Source organism: Amblyraja radiata, chromosome 8 (assembly GCF_010909765.2).
Source record: "Amblyraja radiata isolate CabotCenter1 chromosome 8, sAmbRad1.1.pri, whole genome shotgun sequence".
NCBI lineage: Eukaryota > Metazoa > Chordata > Chondrichthyes > Rajiformes > Rajidae > Amblyraja > Amblyraja radiata.
This window is the reverse complement of record NC_045963.1, coordinates 66,540,498-66,555,924: the sequence shown is the minus strand read 5'-3', so window position 1 is coordinate 66,555,924 and position 15,427 is coordinate 66,540,498. Positions and strand designations below refer to the sequence as shown.

Below are 15,427 nucleotides of genomic sequence, written 5' to 3'. Positions count from 1 at the left end.
TATATGTTATAACAAGAGAAGTTGAGTATAGGAGCAAAGAGGTCCTTCTGCAGTTGTACAGGGCCCTAGTGCCCACTTCGGCAGCCGCGGGCTCCAACCAGGAAGCGGCCGTTTCAGGTGGCCCAGCCGCCGAAAGGACTCTCCCGACGCCGGGGCAAGACCACCCGGTGAGAACGGCCAGGGACATCGGGCCTCCGTAGAGGCAATTGCGGTGGCCTCAATAGGCCCGACTTTGGGGTGAACATGGGATGGGGACTGGACATTGTGCCTTCCCCCACAGTGCTATCCACTGTGGGGGGATGATTTTTTTGTATAATTGTAGTCCTGTAGGTCTGTGTCCAAGATGGCTGCCGTGAAGAGAGAGTGGACGCTGGCGCGCTTTGGCTGCCGCTGCTCTCTCTTCACACTGTGTTTTTGATTTTCTGTTTTTGGATTGAATTCTGTTTTTAATTTGTGTCTCTGTGATGTCTTTTTTACCTGTTCTATTCCGATTATATGTTTTTATTCCGATTACTATGCAAGGTGTCCTTGAGATGTCTGAAAGGCGCCCATTAAATAAAATTTATTATTATTATTATTATTATTATTGTGAGCAGTTTTGGTCCCCTAATTTGAGGAAGGACATTCTTGCTATTGAGGGAATGCAGCGTAGGTTCACAAGGTTAATTCCTAGGATGGCGGGACTGTCATATGCTGAGAGAATGGAGCGGCTGAGCTTGTATACTCTGAAATTTAGGATGAGAGGAGATCTTATTGAAACATAAGATTATTAAGGGTTTGGACACGCTAGAGGCAGGAAACATGTTCCTGACGTTGGGGGAGTCCAGAACCGGAGGCCTCAGTTCAAGAATAAGGGGTAAGGCATCTAGAACGGAGATGAGGAAACACATTTTCACACAGAGAGTTGTGTCTATGGAATTCTCTGCCTCTGAGGGCGGTGGAGGCCGGTTCTCTGAATACTTTCAAGAGAGCTTGATAGGGCTCTTAATGATAGCCGAGTCAGGGGATATGGGGAGAAGGCAGGAACGGGGTACTGAATGTGGATGGTCAGCCATGATCACATTGAATGGCGGTGCTGGCTCGAAGGGCTGAATGGCCTACTCCTGCACCTATTGTCTATTGTCCATACTAATGCTGTGTACAGCTCCACAGGAAGAATATGTCAGACACAGAGAGCCTGCAGAAGAGACTCACTAGGATGTTGCTTAGTATGGAGGGCTAGGGTTATAAGGAAAGATTGGATAGACTTGGTTTATTCTCACTTGAATTTAGGAAGATAAGGTGTGACCTTATGAGGGTTAATAAAGTTATGAGGGACGTAGGATAAAAAGTCAAAATCAATCCCCCCGCCCCCCCGATCCAGAACTAGGGTGCACAGCGTCTGGAATTCGGGGGTCTGGAACTACGGGGCACAGGCTTAAATAGAGAAGGGAGATATTTAAAGGAAACACTGGGTTAAGTGTTTCCACACAGGTGGTGAATATCTGGAACTTAGGAGGTGGCGGAGATAGATACAATTGCAACATTAAAAAGGAATTTGGACATGTCTTTGGATAGGAAAGGAACCAAGCGATAGGGGCCTAATGCAGGAAAATATGATTAACGTATATATAGGCCTTACAGGTGGCACAGCCAAGGTGGGCTGAAAGAGTTCATTTCTATGATTATTCATCAATTGACAAACATTTATTCAATCTGTATTCAAAACAACCATACAGACACAAACAAAAAAAGCAGCAAAGTCCATCGTATGTCAAGACTGCACATTCTTGCCTAGTCATCTTCGTCTTCTTGCGAATGAAACATAAATAAACCAAAGGAATAGTTAGATCTCAAGCCGGGTGTTGAGCAGCCAGGTTGTTGCCTCTGCATCAATGTGTGCCAGGCCCCGAGCTCCATTTGGAGGGTGCTAGAGCAGGCACTCAGAGATGACATGGTTGGCTGTCTGTTGTTCTGCTCTGCATTCACAGGTTGGGCTCTGGCAGAGCCCCCATCTCCACACGCTGGCATTGAAACGCCCAATTCCAGTACGAAGTCTGGAGTTAGGCATTGTTGCCTGGTCACCAATTATCACAACACTAGCGTCTGCTTATCAGTCAACACCCTGACCCTTGTGAATTTTCTGGGCCACATTAGTGAGTTCCTGGCTGTGTATCAACTGTGTCAGCTGCAGAGAGTCGCATTGCAGCCCTGGTGAAAAGCATACAAGAGTACACTGTGTTTTTATTTGTCAGTATTTGGAAATCTCAGGAAAACTGTCAGGCTGGAGTTCAGGGTTCACACTCACAAACTCATACATACGCAATGGAATAGTCCCACCACTCAGTAGCAGAACTCCCAAAGGCATTTCAACACCGTGCAATGTTGAGCATCGTGTTAAGTTAGTTTGCCTGTGACATTGAGAACAGGGGGATAAAAAGGTTTGGACACTAGAAACTGCGGACGATAGTTTACAAAGAAAACACAAAGTGCTTGAGTAACTAGGCGGGTCAGGCTGCATCTCTGAAGAATTTTTTTTTAAATTGGAATGGCAGAGAAATCTGTGGTACGTTTGCAAATCCCAACCTCTGTAATTTTCAGCAGACTTACACCACTCTGAGATCATGGCACTTCCCCATCCAAGCCATGCAGCAACTGGTGGTTACACCTTATATGCACAAGGCCCAGCTCTGTAATTCTCTTCCTTAATGTGTCCACCTTTCTTTTCTTCTTTCAGATCCTTATAAAAGTCAGTCCAACTTGAATAATGGCACTCCTGTACAGCAGCTTAAGACAGTTGGTTGCATCCAAGGTGTTATATAAATGTATGTGGGAAATGGGAGACCCAATTACAGGATTGGGATTGAGCCCAACCCCAGCAAGAAGACTCTGTAGGAAACCCAAGGAGGAAATAGCTACCACTGTGGATGCATTTAATGAAATACTGTGGACACAATATTAATCTGCTTTTATAATTTTCAATGGTCGGCAAATGATCTCCCAGCTTCAATCACATCACTCAATCATACAGCATGTTTTCCCCATCTCTCATCGATCACTGAACAAAGAATCTGTCATCAGAAAAGTAACATTTGCATGACCTTTTGTAGTACAAATTTATTATTTACTCACATCAATGGATGTTATTCTTTAATAGCTGGAAACTCCAGGACAATGCTGGAGAGATGTCATCTCTCCCAACACGCCTTCATCTGATGGCCTTGCCTCAAACCACAGTTAAAATAAAATCCTTCCATCATAACTTTACCTTTGCATAATTCCCGCACAGCACTCCCTTTCTGCAGTTTCCGAAAACCCTGCCAAAATGATTTATTTTTCTTTTTCCAGTCAGCACTTCCTGCAAGGAGAAGGCAAAATAGTTAAGCAGCATCAACTTTACCCTTCTCTTCATTTCAGTGAGGAATGATCGCAGTTCTCTAAAACTACATTCTCACAGTTGCTTTTAATAAGTCTTAAATAAGTCTTCAGACAGTCAAATAGTCACCTGGGGAATTGCTGCAGCATAATTCATCATAGCCCTATGCCTACGGGAATGATGTTCCATGTTAACCATGGAGCCAGGAGAGCTTTGTCTGCTATTTGTGCAGTTTTCAGTATGCTGCCCAATTTACCTGCCCAAGGTCTTGGAACAAAGTGCCTGATGCTCCTCTGATTTAGTCTACAAATTAGCTTACATTAATTACTTCATAGAAAGGACGAAGGACACATTATCGTCGTGCAGGTGATACCAAATTGGTGGGATTGTCAATTGCGGGAAGGACACAAAGGAATAAGTGAAGCAGGTTAAGTGAATGGGGAGAAAGATGACAGATGGATTGTAAGAAGTCAAAAGCAAAATCATGCACTTTAGCGAGAAGAGAATCAAAGCAGAACATTTACATTGTCTGATGCCATAAAATAAGTTTCACAGGGATTTGGGTGCCCTTCTGAGAGAACCGTTAAGTTAGTAAGTACGTAGAGGAATCAGGAAGGAAAATTATTTGCTTGCATTAGTTCAACTTTGATGGGGTCCAAAAATAGGAATCTTGTATCGGCCTTTGAGAAGATTACATCTGTAGTACTGTGTAGAGCTTTAACATAGGGATATACTTGAGTTGGAGGATATGAAGATACAGTAGATTAATTTCTGGGAGAAGGAGTTGCCCTATGAGGAAAGTTGAGCACTAGGCGACCCCATTAAAAGATACGAGTGGGCTTGACAACGTAATAGCTACGTTCTCCAGATGGAATAGCTGAGCAGTGCATGTGGAGGTTCAGTGTGAGGGACTGGTTGTTAATAACAGAGACAAAGTAGAACCTCTTCACTCAAAGGGTTGTGTGTCCTTTGTAATTCCCTATCCCAGATAGCTGAGGAGGCTGTGAGTTAGACTTAAATGACATTTAAGGCTCTTATCAATAGATTTTTGGGCTACAAGGATCAGGTAGAAAAATAGAGGTCAACTCTGCCCTCACTGGAAAACAAGAGCAGATTCAAAAGGCAGCAGGGCCTTTTCCTATTATGGTCTTATCACTCTTCCCAATCTAATTCTTGGAGTCCTGGGAACTTGATGGAAATTTTATGATGGCCTTGTTCCAATGCATCCTTTCTTAGCCGAGGTCACAAGCTTGTCCCATTACTTCATGGATGCATGAGAAACAGTGGGGAGGAGAACCAGCTGTTCTAGGAATATTGCTGCAATGATTCATTGCGTTACAATCAGGAAATTAAGCTTCTTGGAATGAAAATCTGTGCATGTGTCAAAGATCCAATGGAATGTGAGACAATCTTGTTATGGGACAAATAAACAAATCCACGAGACAGGCTGGGAGAAAGTCCGAGGCAGGATGCATATGTAAATAGAGAGACAGCAAACACCACGGCACTACTTACAAATAGAAGGAAGATTAATTAAAGACAGATAGAGTTAAGATCGAGTTAGAGTTAAGACAGACTGATAGGGTAATGAGGGCGGGATAGGGTAATCAGCTTGGACGCAGCTGGACATACAGCTTGTTTCAATGCTGTACGATTCAATGATTCTATGACTATGAGAGATACATTGGTATTATTAAACAGAGAGATTTATTATAGGTAAGTAAAGCCAAACAAAGGCAGCTGGATGACAGGCATACACACACACACACACACACATATATATATAAATAAATGTAAAAGTGAATGCCTCCATATAGATAGATATTCATCCTACCTACCGATAATCAGTCTATCGTTGATTGTTTAAAATACCAATGTATCTCTGCATGGTATTGTCAGATCATCGAGCCATACAGCATAGAAACAAGCCCTTTGGCCAGACCACTCATCGTGCCCACTTACACTAATCCCACTATCAAACAGAGATAAATACACATGTTAAAAAGGTTTAGATACTTACATGATTGGAGGGAGAATTGAAAAAGCGATAGCCAGATTGATAAAGGTATGTGGATAATGGAATGAAAGACAATAGCCCAATAGACAGACACAAAAGGCAGATAAATATGTGGATGATTAAATTGTAATGCTAAGAATATTTCATTACATTGGTTGTATTAGCTATCCAAATAAAATCACACTCACCAACTGATCCATCTTCTGAGTTCGACTTACAAATCAAATGCCTGTTCAAAAGTTTAAAAAAAAAAACATTTGTGGGGTTGGTTCCACAAACTAGATAGATCATTATTAGCAAAGTAATGGAGGGTGCAAGGAAACTGTGCAAATCAGTTCAGGAATAGTAAAAGACCCCAGTTCAACATGTTTAATTGAACAACTCTTCAAGCACCTGGGTTTTTGTGGATCAAAGGCCTTGAACAACAAAAAGCCACTGGGTGCTGCAAGCCTGGGATGGGCTGGGCTTCAGACCATATAACATGTAGTGTGATCCCAATGTACCCATTAATTATAATCTGCCAATCTGAAAGTGACCTATTGATCCTGACAGCAGAACACTCCTTGACCACTTCTGTTTGCACTATCTTGGACTAATTTTCTAATTGTGCTTTTGCACTATTGTCTTTTATTTTTGCATAATCTTTTTCTTTTCACTGTCTTGGATAATTTACATTTTATTCACGTTTTCTGTGTAGTCGGAGTTTCTGTGATGTCGCTGCAAGCAAGATTTTCGTTGTACCTGCACCTCCCAATGCCAGTGCATATGGCAATTTATAGTTGCCTTGACGATCGATGGAGAGCAAAAGAAGGGAAATAAGTGAGTTCTGCATTAGGAGGTTGAAGGGACAGGAGCAAATCCTGCAGAGAAATACTTGCTGCTCACCAGTCTGAACAAGCACCAGAAGACTGATGACTGTATTAAAGAATAAAAACACAATACCAGGTAAATGGCTTGCTGGAAAATTAGATACCAGCGATTGGAAGTGTCAGGATCAATGCATGATATAACTGAGGGAATGATCAGTGTCGAAACACCTCCATTTTGTTCAGCAGGCTTTGAGATGAAGGACTTGATACAACAGGTGGTAAGCCATCAAGAGTGGTGGTTTACATTTGGATCAAAGTGCGTGGGTAAGATTTGTTTAAGACGGGTAGTGTAGTGGTAGAGTTGCTACCCTACCGCACCAGAGATCTGGGTTCAATCCTGACCATGGGTGCTGTCTGTACGGAGTTTGCATCTTCTCCCTGTGATCGCGTGGGTTTTCCTCAGGCGCTCTAGTTTCCTCCCACACTCTAAAGACGTGCATGTTTGTAGGTTAATTGGCTTCGAAAAAAGGTTGTAAATTGTCCCTAGTGTGTAGGATAGTTCTAGTGTGATCACTAATCGGCGCAGACTCGGTGGGCCGAAGGGCCCGTTTCCGTGCTGTGTCTCTGAAAAAAGTTTGAACTTTCAAGCGCTGGTTGACACAGAAGACCTTGGCAGGGACAATTCAGAGAATCCTCCCAATACCACATCCCAGCCAGAAGCAAATACGGTGATGATGGGAGTCAGAAAAATGCTGCACTAGCTTAGGTTTACATTTTTGATTGAAAGGACTCTGGTACAGGTAGTGTGGATATGGATCAGGAAAACCTGAATCAGAACAGCAAGAGTTAATAGGGCACGGGAGAAGTTGAATCACATATGTCAGAGGTCAGAAGCCACAGTACTGGCATTATAAATTAAGACATTATGCAGGAGACCATTCTTTCGGCAAAATATGTGAAGGGTACCCAAAAGGACACAAACTGATGGAGTAACTCAGCAGGTCAGGCAGCACCTCTGGAGAAAATGGATAGGTGACGCTTCTGGTCAAGAACCTTCTTCAGACTGCCCCAATCTGAAAGGTCAGACAAGTCCAGTGTTCTCATCAGCAGGAATAAATACAACCCATCATAAACCATACAAAAAAGACACAGTGCTGGAGCAACTCAGCGGGTCCGACAGCATTTCAAGAGGAAAAGGAGAGGTGATGTTCAGGACCCGTCTTTGTAAATTGCTCGTTCTAAGCTTCCCCTCAGTCTAGTTTCAATCAAAAATCACTGAGTCAAGCACTTGCGCATCTAAACTTTATTTTGACAAAACACAATTACAGTTCAACTAATGTACCTAACCACCGCGGGTTCGATCCTCGTATCTGCCTGATCCAGCCTTCTAGGCCTCACTCAAACAGAGACACTCCAGAAGGGCATGCAGTCCCAAGCGATCTCCCAGAAGATCGACACAGGACCTCGTGGCAGCGGACTTTTATATGTCCCCGGACCTCGAGGGGCAGAACCATATGGGGGTGGTCTCTTTACAATCCAATTACAGATATCGATTAACCCCAAACATGACAGACATTTCCCTAACCCAATAGTACATTGGCTAATGCATTGTATTCAAACAGTGTTTCTCAGAGGAAACGAGCATCGCAACATGTGCCCTGATATGCAAGAAAAACCAGACAAGGCTCAATACTTAATCCGATCAACATTCAGCAAAGTAAATTATTTAAGGAACTGCAGATGCTGGAAAATCGAAGATAAAAGTGATGGAGAAACTCAGCGGGTGCAGCAGCATCTATGGAGCAAAGGAAATAGGCAACCCTTCTTCAGACTGATGTAGGGTGGGGAGAAGAAAGGAAAAAGGAAGAGGAAGAGCCACAAGGCTGAGGGAGGGCTGAGAGGGGGAGGGGACAGCAAGGGCTACCAGAAATTGGAGAATTCAATGTTTATGCCGCTAGGGTGCAGACTGCCCAAGCGGAATACGAGGCGCTGCTCTTCCAATTTCCAGCGGTTCGTTACTCTGGCCATGGAGGAGGCCCAGGACAGAGGGGTCGGATTCGGAATGGGAGGGGGAGTTGAAGTGCTGAGCCACCGGGAGATCAGGTTGGTTAATGCGGACCGAGCGGAGGTGATTGGCGAAACGATCGCCAAGCCTACGCTTGATCTCACCGATGTAGATCAGCTGACATCTAGAGCAGCGGATGCAATAGATGCGGTTGGAGGAGATGCAGGTGAACCTCTGTCGCACCTGGAACGACTGCTTGGGTCCTTGAATGGAGTAGAGTGGGGAGGTAAAGGGACAAGTGTTGCATCTCTTGCGGTTGCAAGGGAAAGTGCCCGGGGAGGGGGTGGTACGAGAGGGAAGGGAAGAATTGACAAGGGAGTTATGGAGGGAGCGGTCTTTGCGGAAGGCGGATATGGGGGGAGATGGGAAGATGTGACGAGTGGTGGGGTCACGTTGGAGGTGGCGAAAATGACGGAGGACTATTTGTTGTATGTGACGGCTGGTGGGGTGAAAGGTGAGGACTAGGGGGACTCTGCCCTTGTTACGAGTGGGCGGATGGGGAGAGAGAGCAGTGTTACGGGGTATTGAAGAGACCCTGGTGCGAGCCTCATCTATAGTGGGGGAGGGGAACCCCCGTTCCCTGAAGAATGAGGACATTTCAGATGCCCTGGTGTGGAACATCTCATCCTGGGAGCAGATGCGGCGTAGACGGAGGAATTGGGAGTAGGGGATGGAGTCCTTACAGGAAGCAGGGTGAGAAGAAGAGTAGTCAAGATAGCCATGGGAGTCAGTAGGTTTATAGTGGATGTGGGGCTGAAGTCTATCACCTGCGATGGAGGTAGTGAGGTCAAGAAATGATAGGAAAGTGTCGGAAATGGTCCAGGTGTATTTGAGTGCCGGATGGAAGTTAGTGGTGAAGCGGATGAAGTCAGTCAGTTGTGTGTGGGTGCAGGAGGTAGCACCAAAGCAATCGTCGATGGAGCGGAGGTAGAGATCGGGGATGGGGCCCTAATACGCCCTCGAACAAGGATTGTTCGACGTACCCAACAAAGAGGCGGGCATAGCTAGGGCCCATGCGCGTGCCCATAGCTACGCCTTGTATTTGGAGGAAATGTGAGGAGTCAAACGCGAAGTTATTGAGGGTAAGGACCAACTCCGCTAGGCGGAGGAGAGTATCAGTGGACGGGTATAGGTTGATTCTCCGGTCGAGGAAGAACCGGAGGGCTTTGAGACCATCCTGGTGGGGGATGGAGGTGTGGAGTGACTGGACGTTCATGGTGCAGATGAGGGGATGGGGACCTAGAGAATGCAACGCCCGGAGACCACAGAGAGTCTCTGAGGTGTCTTGATCATAGGTAGGGAGGGATTTAACCAGGGGGGGGTGGGATGATGTCACGATATTTGAAAATAAGTTCGGTGGGGCACGAACAGGCAGAGACAATGGGTGTACCAGGACAGTCAGGTTTGTGGATTTTGGGGAGAAGGTAAAATCGGGCCGTGCGGGGCTGGGGAACGATGAGGTTGGAGGCTCGGTCGGGCAGGGAGCCAGAGTGGATGAAGACGGTGATGGTGCTAGAGATAGTGGCCTGGTGCTCATCAGTGGGGTCATGGTCCAGGGGTAAGTAGGAGGAGGTGTCTGAGAGTTGGTGCGTGGCCTCAGCTTTGTAGAGATCAACGCGCCAGACTACCACGGCACCTCCCTTGTCGGCGGGTTTGATAACCCAGTCTGGGTTGTTGCGGAGTGAATCGATGGCTGTACGTTCGGGGGGGGGGGGGGGGGGGGGGGGGGAGAGATTGGAGTGAGACAGGGGGGTGAAAACTTTGCAACATTATTTACAATGATTACAGATATTATAGATATTATAGTGTATATCTGGTTTGCATTCATCCAATCCATTCTATGCATTTTGCACTTAATTGTCAGGGTCTGCAGATGTCCCCATTCTCTTCCTGCAGCTCTGATCTAGGCTCTAGACAAACTGGCACCATTCTCCAGCTTGTCTAATTTCTACAGAAAGCACTTTTAAATTGACCAAATGGCCTAGCAGCCCTGAAGCCTTTACTCAATGTTAGGGTCCTGGCCACCCCAATTTGACCAGGATTAACATCTTCACACTGAAAGTAGGGGTGGGGGAGGTGGAGGCAAGAAAAGACCAGGACCAATCAGGACCGGCAACAAATGACAACTTGGTCCTGGTCTTTTCTCGTTTCCATTTATTCACTCCCCTCTCTCTCTCCTCCCCCCCCCCCCCCCCCCACCACCACCACAGCAACTTTACTTTCTGCCTGACAAAGATCCCAAACTGAAATGTCACTTATCCTTTTGCTCCACAGATTGCTGCCTGATCCGCTGAATTACTCCAGCATTTTGTGTGTCTCTTTTGTATATTCGAGCATCTGCAATTCATTGTTAGACTCTCAGTCTAAAGAAGGGCTTCGACCCGAAACATCACCTTTTTTTTTTTTCTCTAGAGATGCTGTCTGACCCGCTGAGTTACTCCAGCTTCTTTGTGTCTATCTCTGGTTTAAAGCAGCATCCGCAGTTTCTTTCTACACATCTGCAGTTCTTTGTTTCTCCATCACTAGCCATACTGAGTTTGACAATGGACTTGATTATCGGATGAGATTGCATTGTTTAATCAGGATGGCTTGGCAATCATCACACAGGCAAATATGGGTGGAGATGGTGACACAAACACACCCGTGAAAAGGAAATTAAGCAGCAATTGTCAATGCTTCCAGATCCCGGTTTACCTGAAAGCAACAAATATGGAGTGTTTCGTAATATAAACATTACTTACTTCCTTTCACTCTCTGGTGTTGATACTGCACTGCCCAATGCACGTGACTCCTGTGATGGAAAATTAAAGTCAGTGACTTCAAAAAAGAACTGCTCTGAAATCAAGGGATGAATTTCGCAAATTCCTGGAGAGGGTCCAGGAGGATCTGGAGGGAAGTCATACTCACTCCAGTCTCAGACAGCAGCTGTGGGGATGGTGGATTGGCAGCCGAAGTTTCCTAAAACCAGAACACATGCAGTCTTTGTAAGTCATTGAACGTGGCAGTTTTCAATCCAAAAATATCACAGCCAAATTCAAGGAGAAAAATAAGTTACAATCACTGGAGCTACTGCATCCTGTTTATCAAAGAGACAAAACAAGTCTGAAAACTAAATTATAGAGATGGAATTACTCAAAATAAGGGAGCAAAGATTTTTCATTACAGGTTTTAAGAGGATTCGAATCACAGTAGAAACTTAATCCTGGGTCTGATTCCGATTCCTCAATGCCAGGGTTATACCACTGGTATTTAAAAACATCGACTCTAAAGCAGCCACAAGTGACAGGGAGTCCACAATCTAAAACAACATTATCCAATGTGAAACTCAGCTTATAGAGCGCTACACGGAATGGAAACAGGCCACATGGCCCAGTCAATTTGTGCTCCATTTGAGCCTCTTCCAGTCTTGCCTCATCTTAATCCATCAATTTTACTCTCTTTTCCCATCTCCTTCATACGCTTGTCCAATCTCCCACCTAATGTATCTGCAACAGTTTTTTCAACCATATAAGTGTAACTCTTTGGGTGAAGTAGCTTCTGAATTCTTCACTATATTTGATGGCCACTGGTTATGTTCTTGCCACATGTGGAAACATTCCTTCCATAACCACACTATCAACATTTTCAAGACCTCAGACGTTTATAGAACTCATTTTCATCTCTCGACTGTGATATCCCAGATGCCTTCAAAGACAATGAATTTTAAAAGCAGATGTAATCGGGAAACTTTACCTCCAATTCATGCAAAACAAAATCCCACAAACAGTAATCATCAGGTACCCTCTTTTAGTGGTGTTGATAGAGTGTAAATATTAGCTAATACACAAGTTGGAACTTCCCTGGTTATCTCCACCGGTCCTATGGGATCATGGATTAATGCATCAGAACATTCGTACCCCTTCAGAGCGACGTTTGCTCATCTTAAGTGAAAAACCTGATGTGAAATTTAGCTTGATTCACAGAATATGTGTGTGAATCAGTATCTTCCACTCTGTTGAGAACAGAGAGGTACCAGGTAAACTGAAGAGAGGTCTCGATCTGACTTGTCACCCAGAGATGCCGCTTGTCCCGCTGAGTTACTCCAGCATATTGTGTCTATCTTCAGTACCAGGTGAACGACAACTTCGAGCAGTGCAGAGAGATTGATATTAGTCACGAGGATGCGGTATGAAGAAAGTGGCAGCTGGAATTTAATACAATAAACAAAGTTACAGAAAACAGGAAATGTGTGCAACTATCAAAAATCCACAGGGATAGATGGAACAGGAAAAGGATGGGTGTGTGATTCCTGGACAACTAATCACAGACCCTTGCAATGTTTAGATTCTGAATCGACTCTGTCCACACGAGACCAGATGGCAAATATTTTGGAAGGTCGCACTTTCACCTCTGAGTCAGCAGCTCGTGGGTTCAAATCACACTTCAGTAACTTGATGACAAAATTTCATCCGATGCTCCAGTGCCGAAGGAGTGGAGACAGGCTGCTGAGATCTGTGGGGCTTTATGTCCATGGCCAACATTTCTTACTGGGACCGCACCAATAGTCAATCACTCATTTACATCCTCATGTCTTCCTGGGACCACACCAATCATCTACACCAAACCCTGAATCAATCACATTTGATTCTCCTCGTATTCTCTCTCCCCTAGATTCTCCCACTCACCTTCACACTAGGGGCAATGTACAGTGGTCAAATAAATTACCAGCCCCCATGTCTTTTTTTTTTTTTTTTAATACATTTTTATTAGCGGCATCTGCATATCATAGTCCAAACCAGTACAGACTTTGTTTAACGGTTACATATTAAATATCCAGGATTCCAGGGACCCAGTTACCAAAGTAGCTGGGATCCTCCTTTATCGGTTACCTATTAACATTGCCTCTAATTATTTATTTATATTTATAGATAGGAAAAATAAAGAAAGAAAGAAATTAGAAAAATAGGATAAACTATTAATAATACAACGTGGGAGATAGGTCTGTATATCAGAGAACATAACTATTCATCTAGTCCTGGGTTCAGGCTTCAGTCCGGCCTCCGCGCCGGTCCAATCTACCCCTTCAAATAATCTATAAATGAAGACCATATTCTAATAAATAATTCTGGTTTGTCAATTAAGACAAATCTAATTTTTTCCAAATGCAAGGTCTCCGACATCTCCATAATCCACATCTTGATTGTGGGGGTTGTTGGAGTTTTCCCAAAGTTTTAATATCAATTTTTTCCCAATTATTATACTGATCAACCCCCATGTCTTTAGGATGTTGGAAACTGGAGCCCCTGGTGGAAACGGACATTGTCATGAGGGAAACATGCAAGCTCCACGCAGACAGCGCCAGAGGTCAGGTTTGAAACCAGGTAATTGGAGCTGTGAGGCAGCAGCTGTCTATATTTGTGCCAGGATGGAGTGGATGGAGGGGGACTGCGTCAAACCTGTATGTGAGTAATTGACTCTATTTGTACACAGCAAGGCAGTGTGGTCAGCACTTCAAATAGGTGGCAGGGCAGAAACGGGGCATACACAGGAAGTCCGAACTGTTCTTTTCTGCAATCTGTAGACAGACCCGATTTTAGAAAACACTAAATTTGTAAAAACATTCTTAAGGTTTTGAATCAAAATAAATTTCTGGTGTTGGAAAAGTTAAACAAAACAAAAATACGAGAGTGCTCAGCAGGTCAAGCAGCATTGCTGGTGAGAGGATCAGATTCTGCTCATGGGCTTAGAACATGTATTTTATGTGTGTGCAAGCACACACACACGCACGCACGCACGCACGGAATGTATTTGGAGCTGCCGATATTTACCCTTCAGTGAACAACGCTGCAATAAACATTAATTTTATCATCACATGTATAAGCTTGGTAGGCATCAATTAGTTTCCAACATTTTAACAGTAATTCCATTTCCAAAGTAGTTAATTGACTCCACATCTTCATGGATGTCCAGATCTCATGGTAGTCACTGCTATACACAGATATTCTTGCTTTCTTTGTGCTGAAATAGAACACCTCTTATAATTCCAAGGAGCATCTTATGACTTATTCACAGCTTGAACGTACACTGACACTCGCCACGGACTGACGACGGAGGACCCGCCCGCCGCGGACCGAGGACTCGCCTGCCACGGTTAGACGGTTAGATCGCCCACCGCAGAAGGAGGACCCGCTGGTCGGCCCAATCCACCCATCGCGGACTCCAAACTCAGCCTTGAGCCACCAGTGTCTGCGAGACCCGGGCTGTCGAGAGCGAGGAGGGACCAGAGAGTGAGGTGGAACGTCGAGAGTGAGGTGAAGTGTCAGGAACAATGGGGCACCTGTCGGGGTGCGATCGAGATTGAGGGGGGACCCGGTGGGGGGGGGTGCGCCGAGAATGAAGGGGGGGGGCCCAGCAGGGGGGGCTGCTGGCACCTGCAGGAAGTAGATGGGAATGTTGTGAACTTTTATTACTTTGTTGGCACCAGACACGTGGCAACACTTATAGACTGCCAAGGTGAGGTCTGCTATATGATCAAACCAGGTTGTATGCAAAACAAAACTGTTTACTAGGTACATGTGACAATAAAGTATCATTGAATTGAATCATCGAATTTTCAAATACATCGTTTCAAATGCGTTTTTTTCCAAATACAAACCAAAGTTGTATGCAACCTCAGCTGAAATATAAAAAGGTCACAATGAACTTTGTTCATGATTAACACCATGCCTATTTAGTTTAGTAGATAAATGAGGCAAATGGTGTAACATGCTGTGCTGGAGGTCACTGTCCGAGATATTGGTTTGCATTGCTCCATTCAACAACAGTTTGAAGCATCTTTTGCAAAATTCAACCAGGGGTGTTAAAGTCAGTTCATTCATATACAACAACCAACTTGCAGGTCCTTGTAGACTCGGGTCAGTGGTAAACAACCTTTCAGGGGAATGGTCAGTGTAAAGCCCCTGTCCCACTGTACGAGGTAATTCAAGAGTTCTCCCGAGTTTACCCCTGATTCGAACACGTAGAATATCCGTAGCGGGTCCGTAGGAGTTCGTGGATGTCTCGTAGCGGCTCGTACGAGTAAAATGTAACAATTTTTTTCATCATGAGTATTTTTTTACTCGTGGACATTCTTTGCAGGGACATGAGTTTACGAGTTTACCTGATTTCCCGAGTACCTACTGTTAGCATTACGAGCTGCTACG

At 44.7% G+C, this 15,427-nt stretch overlaps 1 protein-coding gene across 8 annotated transcripts in view; it reads right to left on the bottom strand.

Moving 5' to 3' along the window:
* The window catches only part of sash1 (SAM and SH3 domain containing 1), a 152,699-nt gene that overhangs the window by 60,774 nt on the left and 76,498 nt on the right, over positions 1 to 15,427 (bottom strand). For all 8 annotated transcript variants that reach the window (XM_033026124.1, XM_033026125.1, XM_033026126.1 and 5 more), the window contains exons 3-6: positions 11,154 to 11,204; positions 10,988 to 11,037; positions 5,561 to 5,601; positions 3,248 to 3,337 (exon numbers count right to left, since the gene is read on the bottom strand). In XM_033026124.1, the coding sequence (XP_032882015.1) occupies positions 3,248 to 3,337; positions 5,561 to 5,601; positions 10,988 to 11,037; positions 11,154 to 11,204 (232 nt within the window). The remainder of the gene's footprint in view (positions 1 to 3,247; positions 3,338 to 5,560; positions 5,602 to 10,987; positions 11,038 to 11,153; positions 11,205 to 15,427) is intronic.